Source organism: Arvicola amphibius, chromosome 9 (genome assembly GCF_903992535.2).
Source record: "Arvicola amphibius chromosome 9, mArvAmp1.2, whole genome shotgun sequence".
NCBI classification, from domain to species: domain Eukaryota; kingdom Metazoa; phylum Chordata; class Mammalia; order Rodentia; family Cricetidae; genus Arvicola; species Arvicola amphibius.
The window spans coordinates 44291973-44310731 of NC_052055.2; the positions used below are offsets into that span (position 1 = coordinate 44291973).

At 50.8% G+C, this 18759-nt stretch overlaps 1 protein-coding gene across 2 annotated transcripts in view; it reads right to left on the reverse strand.

Annotated features, from left to right (window-relative positions):
• Celsr1 (cadherin EGF LAG seven-pass G-type receptor 1) overlaps positions 1-18759 on the reverse strand; it is a 139303-nt gene that overhangs the window by 33086 nt on the left and 87458 nt on the right. For both annotated transcript variants that reach the window (XM_038342501.1, XM_038342500.1), the window contains 4 exons: positions 7995-8152; positions 6472-6635; positions 5922-6047; positions 4927-5093 (listed from right to left, as the gene is read on the reverse strand). In XM_038342501.1, the coding sequence (XP_038198429.1) occupies positions 4927-5093; positions 5922-6047; positions 6472-6635; positions 7995-8152 (615 nt within the window). The remainder of the gene's footprint in view (positions 1-4926; positions 5094-5921; positions 6048-6471; positions 6636-7994; positions 8153-18759) is intronic.

Genomic DNA, 18759 nt, shown 5'->3' on the forward strand with positions numbered 1-18759 from the left:
GAGGAAAGGCACTTGCTGCCAAGCCTAATGACCTGAGTTAGACCCCCGAGATGCCCAAGATGGAAAGAGAGAACTGACTTCTGCAATTGCCCTCTGGGCCCTACCTACACACTACAGCACACACGTGCATACATATAATTAAAGAAAGAAATACATAAATGTCAAATTTTTAAATTAACACAAGCTGGAGCAATGGCCAGAGGATTTTTTTTTTTTTGACTTGACAGAGAACTGGGTGTGTTGGACCATCCTCCTTCTGTGGGTCAGGACACCTGTGTGACGCTCTGAGTGACAAGGTTGAGCTGGAGGGCGGAGGCCAGGGAGAAGGAAGCCGCAGCTCGTCTAGGGGCTGCATCCCCCAGGGCCGCCAGCTGGTTCTGAAGACTCAGTTGCAGCACAAGCTGAAGAGGGTCGTGCAGGCCCATGGGAAAAAGGAGAGAATTCCCATCCCAACCAAGCTGGACGGGCAGGAATCGTCAAGGCTTAGCACTGGGATGCTTAAGGGCTAGATGTAGACACTTCGAGTAAACAAGGAACAGAGCAGATCTTGCAGCTTCAACTCTGTGACTGCACTAACATGTTCTGGGCAGATGGTTCCCCCCGGCTGCCACCAACAACAAACAAGACGACAAGGACGCCAGCTCTCTCTAGAATTTCAGTACGATGCCTAGCGCTCAATAAAAATTTCCCAGAGTATGAGGACACGGTTAGCATGTCTGAAAACCCAGAAGAGTAGAACAGACCCAAAGAGATGATAGAATTGTCAGAACCAGGCTTGTGAGCAGTCAGGAGAGCCACAGGCAGACTTGGGGACCAGCAGACTCTTGTTTCTGGCTGTCCGTGTAACATTCCAGAAGGACCAAGCCACTACATTTCAATACAGGGGAGAAAAAATAGAAAGCAGGGCTGTGGCTTATGTAAGACATTCAGTTAAAGATTAGTGCCCACCAAATTTAGATTTAAAATCCACTGAGCACGACACACTTGAAATGCAAAGACGTGTTGAGAGAAAAAGGGTGGGACACAGCCGGGCGGCGGTGGCGCACGCCTTTAATCCCAGCACTCGGAAGGCAGAGGCAGGCGGATCTCTGTGAGTTCGAGACCAGCCTGGTCTACAAACTGAGTTCCAGGACAGTCAAGGATACACAAAGAAACCCTGTCTTAAAAAACTAAAACAAAAGCAAAAGGAGCACAGAGACACTATAGACAAGGGCTAGTGTGGCTGCGTAAGTAGACAGGGCACTTTAAGGCAAGCATCATCACTAGAGAGAAAAGGACTTTCATCAGGACGCCAGAGCCAGCCTGCCAGGAAGATAAACAGGTGAGCACTGAAGTCCAGATACAGATTGCCACAATAACAGACAAAACAAACCAAACAAACAAACAAACAAAAAACAAAAAAAACCCAAAAAACAAAAAGCAAAACAAAATGAAAAACCAACTTTGAAAATGGCATTTTTTTTTAGAGGTTGGTTGGTTTCTTCCTTCCTTCCTTTCTTTTCTTTCTTTCTTTTTTTTTTTTTTTTTTTTTGGAGGCAGGGTCTCATACAGCCTATACTGGCCTCCAACTTCCTATGTAAGCCCAAAATGGCCTTGAGTTTCTAATCCTTTGGCCTCCACTTCCTAAGTGCTGGGATTACGAGGGTATGACACTACACCTGGTTTATGCAGTGCTGGGAATTGAACCAAGGGCCTTGTATATGCTAGTCAGATGATCTACCCACTGAGCTACATCTCCAACCCCGGACACAGTCTGTTTAAACACAATTAACGCCACCATCCTGACATATGTGGATCTCTCTACATCTCCTTGCTTGACAACTGCAGAGTACACATTCTTCTCAAATACACATGGAATGTTGACGAGTGACGAAGGCTGGCCGCATCCAGGCGTTAACGCAAGCCTCAACACATTTCCAAGAACTGAACTCACTGGGCCCAAGTTGTATGGCCTCTACCATGTTAGAAACAATATCAAAAGGTTTTAGTACATGGTGCCTCATGCTGGCTAACTCAAATATTCCACAGACCCTGGAGGAAGCCCTGATGGACAGGACTAGCATCAAGACTGCTTCCTCTTGACTTTGATTTCGGAAGGCAATTTTTACCATTTTACATTTTGCTTCCTTTGGCTCATAGAGGTTTCTGGGCTAGTGAGGTACTCTCTCTCTCTCACTAGCCTTGCTGGCAAAACCCCAAAGTAATAGATAACAATGAAAATGAAAATGTCATGTATCTACAGCAAAAGGAGAAGCCACGAATAAACTCCAGGACAGAGACAGAAGCTGCCGCTCATCTTGGATGGCGACCCACTTCAAGACAGGTGCCAGAAACAGCATGACTATTCCACTGGACAATGCAGCTGGATTTGGGGCACCTGACAGCAATTATCCAACTTGTCTGGGCTTTAGACACTCAAACGGCTGCCCCACAGTGTTACCCTGGCAGTCTGGAGGCCACAGGCTACACATGTCATACAAAACACAACCAGAAAATTCCTGGGATGCCTGGGAGAACAGGCATACTGGGAATCACACTGAGGTGGTCTCTGGTAGAGGTCTACAGGACCCCTCGAGACCATCTTTGGTGTACCCAGTCTTCCTGGCTGCAGTCCCTGAATCTATGGATGAGCTCCCAAAGGTAACTACCCAGTCAGGGCTAACCCTGCTGAACGCAGCCTTTTCCCCCCCCAGGTCCACTAATGACAGCCTGCGAGCACCCATCATCACCTGACTCAAAACAGCCAATTTAATGTGTTCCGACAGAGAAACACCCACAGAGAAATGCCTTCCCCGGGCAGAACGGTGCTTCCAAGTTCAGCCCAAAGCGAGCTTCTGGGGCAGCAGGTAAACTTGTGAAATTACAGCTAACGAGAGAAGAACAATGGCAGCTGCAATTACCCTTGACGCACATGCCAACACCCCCAACCCAAGTGGGGTGCTGGAGCCATGACCCCAGGTGAGTGGGCAGGCAGACTTCTGTCTGCGCGGACAGCCCCACCCTCCTTCTGCCAGTGCAAAAGAATCTCTCAAGGGGCCCTGTGGCCTCTGACAGAGAACTGGGAGGGGGAGGGCTCTGGGTGTCCCATCTCCTCCCACTCTCTGAGCCGAGCTCTACTCCATGGAGGCAGAGGGGTTCTCTGGCTGACCCAGGTCCTGCACGGCCTAGATCACACAGTCTCTAGCCTCAGCTTCAGACATTCTTCAGAGTTCACCTCTTCCTGACCATCTCCTACCCACCCCAACCGCCTGACGAGGAATGAAGAATAAGAATTCAGGGCCCAGGAAGTAGAAGAAACAAGTCACAGCTCTGTGAGGACATGGGGACAGTAGGGGCCATCAGCACCAGTTCCAGGAGCCACTACCTTTATAGGTGTAATCTTGGGACAGAAGTGCTATGTGTTTCACATGTTGGTGTGGCCAGACTCCTCAGGAAAAGAAGAAACTGATATGTAGCAGAGACTATGCTGAAGGGGACAAAGAATGTAAATGCACTCACATATGGAATACACAGAGACATGCATGCACTCGTGCATAAACATACATACATACATCCACATATTGGCACACATGCACTCATAGACATGTATGCAAATGTGCATACAAATACACAGTCATGAACACATGCAAACACAGACACGTGTATGACATGCACAGATGTACACATAGATGCACACATACATATATGCTCAGACACATTCACATACATAGGCAGACACAAGCACACAAAGAGACATAGGCACACATGCATGTGCTTACATATACATACTTTGGAAAAGCCTGGAAGAAAGAAAGAAACACCCAGTTATTAATTCCTTCAAATTTGTGACTAAATCCCTGCTTGGCAAGCGTGATTCCCCTAAGTGGCTATTGATCCCCTGGGATTTTTGCACAGCAGGTGTATGTTAAATCCAAGGAGATCCAAAGATGGAGAATTCTGATACTGCCCAGGAATCATGGGCCATGGTTTATACAAGAGAATCTGTCCGGTCAGTGTGAATGGGAACCGCCAGAGACACAAGGACAGAGGATGAGAGACAGGCTTGGTGGAATCCCTTGGCCAAGCGGTGAGTCCCAGACTGTGGGCTCACATTCTAAACACCTCAGAACCTCAGGGTGAGCATAGGATAAGGGCTCTCTCTACTGCACTGCCTCAGGCGGAGAGGTGAGGGTAGCTCAGTGAGGAAGCACCGGGTGAGCTGGGCAAAGGCAGTAACTCATCACTTCTTGGTACCTCTGGCTCCAACGACCTATCAGAAACCGTCTGTGATGCAAGAGATGTGCACATGTGTGAATGGGGTGCATGAGATCACCCTGAAAAATGTTCGAGTACTCCAACCTAAGGTTTCAAACAAGCCAAACAGTAAAGAGGATAAAGGAAGAAAGCACACGTGTGGTGTGATGCAATGGGACCTCAAGAGCCCTCTAGGCAGGGACCTGGTGTATGGTAGCATACAGGTTTAATATAGGGGGGTAAGTCTGAACTGATGGAGACTCCCTCACTGCATCTGAGGTAGCCCTTTGCCCTCAGCTCTGAAATGCCAGGGGGAAAAAGGGCCAAATTCCAAGCAGGATAGGGCAGGGCAGGGCAGGGCAGGGCAGAGCTGCTGTTTATGGCAAGTTACACAGAGCGAGATGTTCCATGGTTACTCACTCCGCTCTGTGACTTCAGTGAAGGGAAGCCGGAGCTGGAAAGGAACCCCACTGGAGCCATTAGCTGCACAATCATGATCTCTGCATTTCCCCCATACTGAAGGGCACAATGGCACTGCTGCCTGAGCTACCCATATTTCCCCTTTGTGTTCCCTCCGTCCACCACAGGGCAGGCACAGGAGGAGGTAGGTGAGTGGCAGATGCCTTTACAGGGATCCTAGGAAGCCCCTTTGTCTGCTCTGCAGCTGCCTGTGTGACTCACAGACACACTCACCTGGAGATGGAGTCTGGAAGATGTGCCAGCTGTGGCCTCCATCAGCACACCATCCTCCTTCCGGGTCCGGAACATGAGCCCCAGGTACCAAGGCACAGAGATGGTGATGTCGAGCTCACTCCATGACACAACGCTCTCGCCACTGAAGCGCTGCGGGTGTGGCATAACTGCAGATACAGACCAGGACCTCAGGCACCTCCCGAAATCAGGCAGAGAGCATCTTCTCAGCTACCAGCCAGGTGAGAATGGACAGATGCCAGCCCCAGACCTTTATCTGTGCCCTAAGAGCTAGCAATGGACTCTGCAGATGCCCACCATGGCTTCTGTACAGCTCACTGGGCAAAGAAGCCCTTAGGGTTGCCAGACGCATCCAAAGTGAGCAAGGAGCACCCTAAATGGATGGATGACAATCACAGGGTGGTCCTGTGGTGCTTGGAACATGGATCAGGTTCAGGTTCCAGTTGGATGGGTGGCATCGTTCCCTGGGCAGGGGATCATGGCTGGTATGGTGAAGAAAGTGAGCTGGGGACTGGCATGCATGCATTGCTCTGCTCTTGACTTATGGTGATGGTGTGACGCCACCAGTTCTCTCTCAAGCTCCGGTGCTGCGGCATTCCCATCATAATGGACTTACTATGGTCTGGAACTGGGAGCCAAATAAAGCCTGTATCTCTCAACTTTCTCTTGTCAGGGTATTTTATGACAGAACAGGAAAGACACTAAGATACCCCGTGAACCCTGTAGTATCTCCGGGAGATGGGCGGGAGGTTGTCCTTCATGCTATCACCAGGCCCAATCAGCAGCAGCTGTCAGGAGAGTGTGCCCCCCACAGCCACCTTGTTCTTCTGACCCTCATGGTCACCTGTCGTCCTAGACATCCTAGAGAGCTGGGCCCAGGCCCTGGACCTTTATCCCAGTCACCTGCAACTTCTTATAGCCTGTGTCCCCCTCCCAGATACACCACCGTGGTCTGGGGGAAAGGGACAGATTCTTACCTTGTTCACAGTTCTTCCCACCGAAGCGGAGCGGACAGTCGCACAGGTACGTGTTCCACCTGTTCACACAGGTGCCCCCGTTCTGGCATGAGATCCCATCGCAGAAGTTCCTCTGAGCAGCACAGCCTGCAGGGCAGAGGGTATAGTCTGGCCTTGAGTTCAAGACCACAAGGTGATTTCTCTTAAGGAACTATGCCACTCCCCACACTGACCCATGCGTGAGTGTGCAACCAGTTAGAGACAGCCAGCCTAGAATCTGCTGGGCATGGTGAGAATGCCAGGCTGGGGTGTGTGGAATTCTCTGCTCCACCCATATCTGGCTCTCAGGGTCTCCTTGTCATCCCAGGGTCTGATCTGACCACCTGGTGACAAGTTCAAGATTTTAGGACTGTGTATCCAGGTGAGTGGACAGCATCCCAACATCAGGAACACAGCAAACTGCAGGCTTGTGGTCATGGCCACCAAGCCAAGCTCTACACCCATTCCCAAGAGGTCCTCAAATGTCCAGTGGGCACCATGCTAGCCCTATACACCCAGGGGCTGTGCACACCTGCCCTGGTGCCATTGTTGGCAATAAATGCAGCCATGTCCACAATCCTGCCATCGACGGACAGGTTCCGCATGCATCCCACAAACTGCCGGCTATGCACGGGGAAGTCTTCTGGCAGGTTGGGGACACCACCCAGGAGCAGAGGTCCAGTCAGATCCAGTGACCTGGAAAGACAAAGCCATCTTCTGTAATACTGGGCCTGGCACGGCTGTGCCATCACTGCGACTCTACTGCTAAGCCTTCCATCACAGAGCAGGCGCAAGCCCAAGGCAGATGCCTGGTGGTCAGGACAGAAGTGGCCCTGCTTCAGGGTCACTAGTGGCCCCTCGCAGCTTCTCTGGGCCCCGACGTCCTTACACTTGCCATCACTTCAGACAAATGGGGACAACTAAGGACCACCTCGAGTTCCATGCGGCAGTAGAGGGAAGCATCCCACAGTTCCTTGGCTCTCTAGGGAGAAAGTGTAATGAGAGCAGAACTCTGGCTCCAGCAGGGGGCAGCTGAGGTCCCAGGCAGGGCTCTAGACCCAAGGCACAGTTCACCAAGACAGTAAAGAAAGTTAAGTGAGGACGTGTGACCTTCATCATGTTCCCCTGAATATGGCTCTCAAAAGGGATAAAGACTCAGGGTCAAGGGCCTTCGTAGAGCCTGTAATCCTGGTCATAAAGATAACAGAGCCAGAGAACTGGAAGGAGGAGGATAGCCTGGGCTACATAGGGAGACACTGTCTCAAAGCAAACACCAAAGGATTTATTTGTGTGTATGGGTGTTTGGTCTGCGTGTACATTTGTGCACCAGAAGAGGGTACCAGATCCTATGATACTACAGTTGTAGACAGTAGTGAGCCTCCATGTAGCTGCTGGGAATTGACCTCAGGACTTCTGGAAGAATAGCTAATGCTCTTAACTGCTGAGCCGTCTCTCCTGCCCTAAAACCCAATGTTTTATATTTCACCTGCAAACTATCATCAGGACACAGCAGGAGCAGGCTCTCACCTTTTGAGGTTGGTGTTATCAAAAGGAAATAAAGCGAGGCTGGCCCTGCATATAGGTATTAGAATTTCTTTGTCCTGAGTTAAAAGAATCCTTGAGAGACCCAAAACTATCAAGGACAACCAGCCACTTCCACCTCATGTAATTCCTTAGTTCACGGACTCACAACCCAAAGATACAAGACGAAGATGGCAAGTCGCTCAGATTGACTTCTGCATGGCATCTCACTGCTTAAGTCCAGACTGGCCTTGAACTCATAGGTAGACCATCCTATACTGAATCTCAATTCATGTACCTCATCCTCCCAAGTGCTAGGATTATGAGTATGCCCTGTCAACCTGTCTTGACAGGTGCGTCTGAGGACTTATTCTTGAGGGTTCTATGGCCTGAGAGAGAAGATGCTATCCACGGAAGACTGTCTGACACCAGTGCAGACAGAGGGTACCAAGGTACTCTTTGCCTGACAGGGGTGACTTGGAGGAGGGCCTGAGTAGTTGCGGATACCCCGTGCTTCCCCTCCAGGTGTCTCACTTCTTGGAGCCGCTCTGAGTGCCCTGGGCAGCGCAGCTGTAGTTCCCAACGTAACTTCCAAAGTGCACGGCCACAGCGGCGTCACAATCATCCACCGTTACCACCGCCACCTTCTCTCCCGACGGCCCATGGGGCAGGCCCAGGTGACCGATGTTGGGCTGTGGGGCGGAAAGAATAAAATCAGTCAGCTCTGTCTGTCAGCATGCCCTGGTGGGTGTCCCAGCTCTGGACACTGCCTGTAGAGGTGGAAGGTGCGTGAAGGGTGAGGTACCCTAGCCCGCGACCTGCTACACGGGGTGCAGGGGATCGTCCCAGGACACAGGTCCTTCTCAGAACCTCAGAAGGGGAATGTATTGAAATCAAGGCTATGGCCTGAGTTAAGGCAAATCCAGGGTGGACTATGTGGGCCTAAGGCCAGATGACTGGGGTCTACCTATGTAGCCAGCACCCTGAAAGGGGATGCAGTAACCTTCCTAGAAAGCTGGCTTATAAATATTTTTTTTTGGTAGTGCTAGGAATGAAAACCCAGGGATATAGATAACCACTCAACCATTGAACTAGTAAATCTTCAGTCCCGCAGCTATTGGAGTCTAGTTCTCTAGGTCGAGAGAAGAAATAGTTGTGGTCTAAGCCACACGGCTGCTAGCCCTTCCTTACAGTGGCCTCCAGATTCAACCTTGCCATTTTACAGGACCCTCTCTTTGTCCCTCACTGGCTCCTATCCACCATGACCCTGTATTCAGGTTGCAGCTTACTGGGTCCAAATAGGAGACCTGTTTCCCGGCCATCTAAGATGGAGCCTGACCATACGGATGGATATTCAAGTACTGAGTACCTGTGGTGGCCTCACCCTCAAGTTATCTCTATCCCTTCACTGACCAGAAGTTGCCTCTTCTAAGCTTCCAAGCCAGACCCTCTCCTCAGGAACCTCTTGGCCTTGGCCCCTCTGCTGACCTCATACGCCAGCCTGGGCTCCCACCCCCTCAAGCCACCCAGGGTTGGCTTCTTTTCCTGGCAGTCCTCGAGTCTCTCAGGACACCAAGTGTTCACCCATATAACCTCTGACATCCTTTCTGGAGTAGAAGAGGAGCCAATTGCACTGTCCATGCTGGACGAAAGGTATGAAGGCCTCCGAGTTTTAGAAACAGGCAAACAGGCAAACAGCCAGAGGACTGACAGGCAGCTGGATTTCCTTTTTGACCTGCACATCAGGGTACCAAAGCCTGTGTCCCTAGGTGCTGTGAGCATAACCCCAGAGTGGTGTAGTTAGATCTTCCAATTGGTACACACAAACATACTCACACCCACACATACCTCCTCCTACCACATGGAGGAAGCATTGAGGAGCCTGGCAGCAGCCCTCCTCAATCTCTCAAAACAATAGGCCCAGACAGGCATATTGGCACACCTAATGTCCCAGAACTCAAGAGACTGAGATAGGAGGAACACTTAAGCCTGGGAGGTTAGAGCCAGCCTGTGCAACATAGCAACACCACATCTTAAAAAAAAAAAAAAAAAAAAAAAAATCCATGGGCTCGGGGCCTCCTCTTGCTGAGGCTGGTTGCATTAACATGGCAACCTTATGTTACTTTATACTACTGACAATGACTGTAAAAACAGAGACTATAATTAACTCATCCTTAATGCCTTTTACCAGGGAATGACTGTGCAGCTTGTTTAAAAGGAAACCTCACTGTTCTCACAGGAAGCAGGCACCTGTTTGTTTAATGAGTCCACAGGGCTGGAAGGTAGGACACGGAGCCACTGGGCAATAGGAGCTCAGCCAAGTGTCTGAGGTGTGTGACCCAGGGTCCTTCTGCTTAGGCCACATACCCTGGAGTTGTACAGCGGGTGACTTGCCACAGCCACCTCCCGGGAGCCCTCCACTCCCCCTCCCCCGGCCATGTGCCCTGAACAAACGTTTGGCAGTAGTTCCTCTGGGCATGAGGTAGGATGTAAGATTAAAATACCCACCAGGTACTGTGTCTGCCATGCAAGCGTAAGGACCTGGTGTGGCTGCGGGTGCCTATAGTTCCAGCACTGGGGAGGTAGAGACAAGTGGCTCACCAAAGCTGGCCAGTCAGCCTAGCTGATCCGTGGGCTTCAAGTTCAGTGCAAAAAATATAATGTGGGGAGCAACTGAGGAAGCTGCTTATTGACCTCTGACCTCCAAACATGCAAATGCACCTGAATACATATATGAGCCCTCAAAATATAAATGAACACAGACACTCATATACATAGATACACGCCCACGCATGTATGCACACACACACACATCTATCCTGTTGATGTGAGAAGAATCATAGTGTCAACTATATACATGAGTCTCTCACAGACCTTTCTTTGGGAACTCCGAGGGGAGTCAGTTATCTTTAGGTCAATCTCTGATTATCTATTTCCTTAGAGAGTCCACCTCTGTGTTAAGTAGTAGGTAGAGAGTTATGGAAAATCATCTGTTTTCTCACTCGGGAGCAGCAGTCTGCTTTGGGAGATTGGTGAGGTGCCCATTAGGGGCGGTTAAGTGTTAGGTACCACGCTGAGAAAGAAGGACCATCCCCAGGCTGTCTGAACCCCATATCATCTGCAGAGCGTGTAATTTACATTTTTGGAGATGGGTGTGAGGCTTTCAGAGGGTGGATGTAAACAGCCTTTACACGCAGAGGCTTTAATGAGACTGAGCTGCTATTTACCAAATTGCAATTGCTCTACACTACGGTTTGTAATCAACAGCTCAGCACCATGGGATTCAAGCACGGACAGGGAGGAAGAGAGCACTGGGGTGGAAAACCTGGGGCAGGGTAGGGGGAGACAGACGCCCAGCTTTGTATCCACGGTGGCTCCTGATGATAAGCGATAGCCACTACTGACATGCTGACACCTAGCTCCATGCTGAGGGGTCGGAGGTGGTAACAAGGCCCTGGGGTGACTGCTGCTGGTCGTCACCCCCAAACAGGTGCCCTGGCCTCGCAGATGAAAGGGAAGGTGTGTGTAGACAGAGAACCAGGCACTTGTGGGTCAAACAGGATCAGGAGGAGGAGAGACAGGAGGCAGAGGCCGGGGGTGGGGGGCTCCTGAAGGTGCTGGTGCTGAAACAGCCAGAAGCTAGCAACCTCAGCTGGCGATCAGTTCCTGGCTGTCCAACAATGGACTCACTGCCCATTGTGGGAAGGGAACTCACAGACAAGGTTAAAGAAAGCGAGGAAAATCAGGCATGGTGGTGCACACCTTTAACCCCAGCACTTAGGAAGCAGAGACAGGCAGGTCTATATAATGAGTTCCAGGACAGCCAGGCCTCTGTAGAGAGAGCCTGTCTGATATAAAGGGAGGTGGGCAGAAAAATAATACAAGAGATGACCAGAACATATGCAGGAATTTCATCAGAGCCAAATGCTGGTCACTATAGGGCCCACCATGCCACTCCCTGGGACATGTTCAAGGGAATACAGAGACTCAGACCAAACACACACACACACACACACACACACACGCACGCACGCACGCACACACAAACACACAAAAGGAGCTCACACATGTTTACAACAGTACTCCTTGTGATTCCCCAGTGAGAGCAGAAGCAACCCAAATGCCCCTCCAGAGAGGGACAGGGACAAACACTGGTCCATTCATGCTATGAGGGACTAGGGCCCTGCTATACAACACAGCTTTGGTGAGCTCTGAGGCATGGCACCGAGGACTTATACTACATGAGGCCATGCAGCCCAGATGCCCAGCACACACATCACAAAGATGCTGGCTGGTGGCGGTGGAGGCTGGGGAGGTGTTGGGGTGACTGCTGAGAGCAACAGAATATCATTGTCAGATTAGGAGAACATTCTAGATTAGACAACATGTTACACAACTGCACCGTGTATGTTCTGAAAGTTGTTTCTTCGGGCCGTATAATTTTCATCCAGTGCTCACCAGCTGTCCGCAGTGCTCTCTCAGGACCACCTCTGGGAAAGTCCTCCTACATCCCTCGCTAGACCCCATGCTACTGCGGTGGGCGGTAAGACACAGCAAGGAAGATGGCACTTGTGGGTAAGGGCTGAGGAGCTACCGGGTGGCTAGCAGCAGGTACACTGTTGGCTGGCTGCTCTGGTCAAAGAAAGACATGGGGTTGGGCTTAGTGGCAGAGCCTCGCCTAGCACGCAAGAGCACCTGGGTTCCCTCTCCAGCCTCATTATAACAAAAATAAGCTTTCTTTTAAAAGGGGGATTTGGCTATACTCAGGGGTAAAGGCACATGCCATCAAGTGAGGTCATGAGTTTGATCCCTGAGCCCACATGGAGAAAGGAGAGAATGAGTTTCTCACGCCACACACACCATGGCTTCACATACCCATATCCATGAACATAAACCCATAAAAACATAATTGGAGCCTGGGGATGCAGCTCAGTTGATACAGTGCTTCCTAGCATACACAAAGCCTATGTTCAATCCCTAGCGCCCCATGAATCCAAGCATGGTGATGCACATCTGTAACCCCAGGCTTTGGGAAGTCAAGGTAGCCTTTAGCTACATGGTAAATCTGAGGCTAGCCTGGGATACATGCGACCCTGTCTCAAAAAGAAAAATTTAAATTAAAAAAGAAAGAAAGCCAGGCGGTGGTGGCACACACCTTTTAATTCCAGCACTAGGAAGGCAGAGGCAGGCGGATCTCTGTGAGTTCAAGGCTAGCTTGTCTACAGAGCAAGTTCCAGGTAAAAGGAAGGAAGGAAGGAAGGAAGGAAGGGAGGGAAGGAGGGAGGGAGGAAGAGAAAGAAAGAAAGAAAGAAAGAAAGAAAGAAAGAAAGAAAGAAAGAAAGAAAGAAACCTTAGGAGTCATCTTCAGGACAGAAAGCTTAGCAGTGACCAGGCCAGGTCACTTGGGCAAAAGTGGTAAAATACACATAGACCAGAGGTGACTCCCACATGGCCGAGCAATACAGGATGCCCGTAGCCAAGTCTCTAGCATCATCAGCATCTACAACTGTCTATACCCTTTGGAAGTCTACAGCTTCAGTGTCCCACCTTGGCCGCACAGGCTGCTCCAAGCAACCCATCCCCACCCCCAGCGCAGGTGGAACTGGCCAGTGGGTGGAGCTACCACAGTAACTCCCTCTCCACTCAAGAAACCAAGGGCTAAAGTGGACTTCAAAGTGAGGCCCCAAAAGGCCGGCTCTACCAATCTGGGCAGATCTGGATTCCTGATGCCAAGCCATCACCGGGCCTGCCCCCTGTCATTTTCCCCCTGCGTATTTTCTTCCCAGTGTATGGCCCCTCCCTGATGGCTTCCACTTAGATGCCTAAAGTATCTGCAGAGCGCTTTTGTGTGCACACAAAAGCCTTTGGTCCTCCGAAGCGCTCACATTTCTGCAGTCTTTTAACCTGCTGCAGACAATTCCTTGTTGGGAGGCCGATGGGGGTTTGGTTTCAATGTGGGGGCGGGCAGAGTGGGGTGCCTATGAAACCAGATGCAGTAGGGTGAGGCTCGGGAGGTGAATGGATTCACACTCGGTGTCAGAAATGGCCAACGGACCTTCATATCAAAGAATTCACAGATGGCTGGAGCCCGGGAACACTTGCAGGAGCTGAAGTGTGGTGCCGCCATTTCTCCAACAACAGCCCTGAGGCCACCCTGCTGTGTCTGCCACACGCAGGTAGTTACTGACCACTTCAGATTGCCTTCTCCAGCCATTGAGGCCCCTAGCATGTGCTTGGGACTGTCTCCCGGTCACAAAGCTATGTTTGCTTCTCTTGTGCTTCACATTAAAGGCAAAAGCATAAGTCGAGTTGTCCTGGTCACAGAGACCTGGGTGTCGGGGCAAGGGTGCACCTGGGAAGTGTCCCCTGGGCTCTCTCTACTTTACTAGCGCATATCCAAGATATCTGAGACCAGATAGCTGGGAGCAGGCTTGTAGCAGCAAATTGCACAAGTTGCATGGAGTGAGCACAGGAGTAGACTGGAAGAGGGCCAGACAGATGGAGGGTACAGGAAAAGGCAGCCATTCCACCGGACAGGACACGCCCTATGACAAGCTGCCTCCCTCCTAGAGGACTTTCCATGACAGAGCAACGGAACACAAAGGGCCCAGGGCGAGACTGGGAGCTGTGGAGTTTCCACGCATGTGGCTCTCTACCATCTGACCAGCCTGTGTTTAGGAAAGGAAGCCAGGAACCGTATCTCCGAGCTCTGCCACCTGTCAGAGGACAAGGTGTGTCCTTGTACCTGCTGCATGTCCCCGTTAATACCATTGCAATTCTACAGAGGGTGGCCCCAGCCACCTCTCCCACACGGCTCACTGGCCACTCCAGACCCCTTGGGCTGGCTTCTGTTACCTACTAAGCTTGGCTTCAAGGGAAACATTTAACATTCCAAAGGTGGAGATGAAGGACAGATAACCGGGATCTCAGACGTCACCCGGTGACCCACTGAGAGCTGTCGGAATGTGCCTGTATGGAAGTGTCGCTACTCGATATTTAAGGAATAGCTATGTTGGCCAGACAGGAGCTCACTGCACTGGCAGGAAACACAGCCGGAAAGAAACAACTGATTCACACTCCAGGCTCGGGCTTGCGGACAATGAGGGCTTTTATGGTAACCGAACCCCTGAGGTACACTCCCATAGGCTCATATGAAACCCCACACCCACCCCCTTTGTTGGCAAGAGGGCCTTGTGCAGTGGGAGAGTAAAGAAAGTAAGCTCACTTTGCTGCACCCTGATCAGAACAGGTCTAGGTACACTTTACGAAGCTCAATGAACTTCATGAAAATGTGTGTGTGTGTGTGTGTGTGTGTGTGTGTTTAGCTTGCATAGTCTTCAAACCTGCAGATTTGTTTTAAAAAGAAAAGAAAAGAAAAGAAAAGAAAAGGAGCCAAAATGGTTCATTTCCCACTGAGCCAGAAGGTCGATGCTCTACCCATAACTGAGCCGGGTGTGTACAAGAAGATACACAGCAGGACGTCAAAGGATCCCAGAGCCACCTAAATTCACATCCTCGCCCACACACACCTACCTCACTTGCTGTTTGTACAGAGAACAGCTACAGGGCCACTGGCAGCACATACACTCAATGCGGCCTTGAGATTTCAGACCTCTAGGGACCTGGGGGTTCCTTGCTGGGTGTGGGGGTACACACCTGTAATCTCAGTTCGTGGGAGGCAGAGGCAGGCAGATCTCCGTGGGTTTGAGAACAGCCTGGTCTACAAAGTGAGTTTCAGGATAGTCAGGGCTCCATGGTGAGACCCTGTCTCAAAAAACAAAGAGAAGAGGGAGGAGGAGGAAGAAGAGGAAGAAGAAAAAAGAAGGAAGAAGTCCTGAGGAGGAACTTGCCCAAGTGTCTGAGCAAGGGCCCTTGGATTTTTCTGGAATAGTAGAAACCCTCCCCTATCTTGAGGGGAGTGGAGGTGGGGGTTACAACCCACCTCTTCTAGATATGGGGTTTCACATGCGGCACAGGCGAGAGATTTTAAATCATGTGAACAAGCCAGAGTGAACCCAGCCAGGGCCAGGCAATTCCTAAGAAGACCCATATCCAGAGGTGAGCCCGAGGTCACCCCACCCCAATCAGAGAGAGGTGTGAGTTCAGAGAAGGGTGGCACCTTTCTGATGGAGCCCCTCCCCTTTTTCCATAATAGTGACGCTAGTTTTTAAACCTGAAACAGTCAGCCTGAACATACATAGCAACCCTTTCTCTACACCTCTTCTCAGAAGATAAATGGAGACAAGGGAAACATGGCAACCCAAACTGACATTAATCATGTCAATGTGATTTACTGTTTATCCTTTGAAAACACTATTCTGCAACGCTTTGGAGATTTTTATGTGTATGGGTATTTTGCCTGCACGTGTATGTGCACCACTAGACATGCTGCGTCTGGAAGAACAAGATGACGAATCCCTTGGAACCGGAGTTCCAGATGCTTGTGGGATGCCACGTGCACGCTGGGAACCAAACCCGTGTCAGCCAGGGCTCTTAACCCCCGAGCCGTCTCTCCAGCCCCGGGATCTCCCAGTTCCTGCGCACTGTCTGCTTTTCTTTTTTACCGAGATCACATCTGCTGTACAGCGCCTGCTCTTCTCACAGCTTGGCTGATCACACATGTGCTCCCTAATTATGGCGTGTTCATAAGCAGACCCTAGGCATGACAGGCTGGGAGAGAAATACCGATCTAGTCCATGTTTCAAAGGGAAAATGCACAAAAACCAGAGTAGATGCCATAACTTGCCCCTGAGGACTTGGATTGGTGGGCTTAACTTACTGGGTTACTATGGAACTGATGGGGGAAAAATGAAAAATATATTGCCCTCAAGGATGATGAAGAGGAGGACGAGGAGAAAGAGAAGGAAGAAGAGGAGGAAGAAGAGGAGGAAGATGAAGAGGAGGAGGAGTACCATTCCGGTCATCCCTTGAACAAGACGGGCACAAGTGCACAATAGCCAGCATGACTGGGAGGAACGTCACAAGCCCTGTCGTCAGCTGCAGGAGGCCAGTGTGACGAAGACAGTCACCATAGTGATGTCTCTGTGCAAGATGCTGAAGGCTGAGTGTCCTTGAAGACAAACTGCCTGCTGCTACCACACACCTGTCTCCTGCTCTGGCTTTCCACCTTAACCATTGCAAGTCCCCCCCAGCTAACCCCTATATCCCTAACCAAGACAACCCTTCGAGGACATGCAGCAGTAGCTAGACACATTTGAGTCTTCATGACGGCACGGATTCTGTGGCATTTCATGAGTAGTGGCTGGGGACACAGAATGGCCCCTCTCGACAGAGAGTCATCAACCCCAAATGCCATTTGTGCCGGGTAGAGAACCCCAAGTGGCATCTCACCTCTATGGAAACTCCCCTGAAGACTCACCTTGCCCTCAGACCCCACTTCCTGCCCACATCCTGAGCATACCGACAGAAGAGACCACACCACCCTACGTGTCCAGGTTGGACACACAAACCTCGCCAACACATCCACGCTTCCCCAGTGGGCTGGGGGTTGTCTCAGAACTGAGGTGGGAGCAGCCAAATCCATATGATACTCTTGATTCGCCGACGACGGCAGTGAGGAGGGTCTCACTAAATGGCTCCTCGTGTGGAGAGCAGATGGAGTGTATTATTTGACACAGGCGTGGTCATATCAAGGACCTCAATGCCTCAATCCATGGAAGTAGCTAAACCTTCCCTGGGTGAGGCTCAGAGGGACAGAAAAGCCTTCCTCTGGTCCAAGTGGGGAAATTAATGTGTATAGAAACCATGGACAATGGCTTCCTCCTTGGGGATGGCTGCAGCCCAAGACTGCTTCCCTAGACAGACCTTCTCTCTCCATTAGCTAGACCTGCTTCCTTGTGCAGCTGTAGAGCATAAACCTGCCTTGGTTCAGATGGATCAGATACACCTACTGGGCTGGAGGGTGGTGCCTATGTCTTTAATCCCAGCACTTGGGAGGCAGAGGCAAGTAGATCCCTGTGAGTTCCAACCCAGCCTGGTTTACATGGCAAGCTCCAGACAGCTAGAGCTACATAATTCTCAAAAAAACCAAAACCAACACACGCACACACACTCATGCATGCACACACGTGCTGGGATTCTAGGTCACAGCTGGTGTCCTCCATCAGAACAAGCACAGCCTACCTGACCTCAGCTTTTCTGTATACATGTCTGTGGGTCAGCCCCGGCTGGGTCAATCCCTGAGACATGCAAGAGGGTGGGACTCGTGGTATTTCTGTGTCCCCAGCTCTCACTGGGGCTTCCTGAGCAAAACAAGGCATAGCCAGAATCCTTCATGAAGCAAAAGATGTGCTTAAGAGGGTCAAGTGCCCAGGGGCTTCATGCAGGTTCCCTCTCCTCTAGACAACACCTTCTTTTGGAAGTAGCCAAGTCCTACTGGGAGCAGGCCTCTCCCAGTGCGAGCTGGGATATAGGTAGAGTGTCTCTCCCAGTGTGATCTGGGATACGGGTAGCGTGCCTCTCCCAGTGCAAGCTGGGATATGGGTAGTGTGTCTCTCCCAGTGCGATCTGGGATATAGGTAGTGTGTCTCTCCCAGTGCGAGCTGGATATGGGTAGTTTGTCTCTCCCACTGTGAGCTGGGATACAAGTAGTGTGTCTCTCCCACTGTGAGCTGGGATACGGGTAGTGTGTCTCTCCCAATCCCATAAGCACTCATGGGAGCTGAAAGGTGACTTAAAAGAAACCCAGTATTGAATCCTGAGTTTCAAGTGCAAAGAAAGGATTTCAAATGCTCTGTACTGAAGTCAGCCATCATAGGCTGGAAGTGGAAATGCTTAACTGCTTTTACCAAAACCTCAGGAAAAAAAAAAAGTCTACAGTGGGACCACGATCACAAATCCCCAGCCAGCCAAACCTCCCTGGCACTTCCAGAGAAGGGCTGGATGAAGCTCAAGGTGCCGAGCCATGGCTGCCTCTGAAAAGACCTCGATAGAACACCCACCATCAACTCCAGCATGCTCCTCTGTTCCCCTGAAGGAACTTAGCCAACAGAACCTCTCACTGAAAATACCAGTTTAACCAGAAAGAAAGAGCTAACCGCCTTTCACAGCCCCTGCCGTGAAGGTCTGCAGAGGGTTCTCTGGGGCCACAGACCCTGTCCTCCTCAGGCTTCTTACCACAGCGCTTGCTCCTCCAGGATGAAGCCACGCAGCTCCATCATCAGCTTCCCTAGGCCTGTACACCTCCCTCCCTGCTGCCCCACACTGGCCGGCCCTTTGTTCCTCCTGGATCAGTGTGCTCCACCTGTTTCCTCTGGGGACACTGACAAGAAGCCAACCT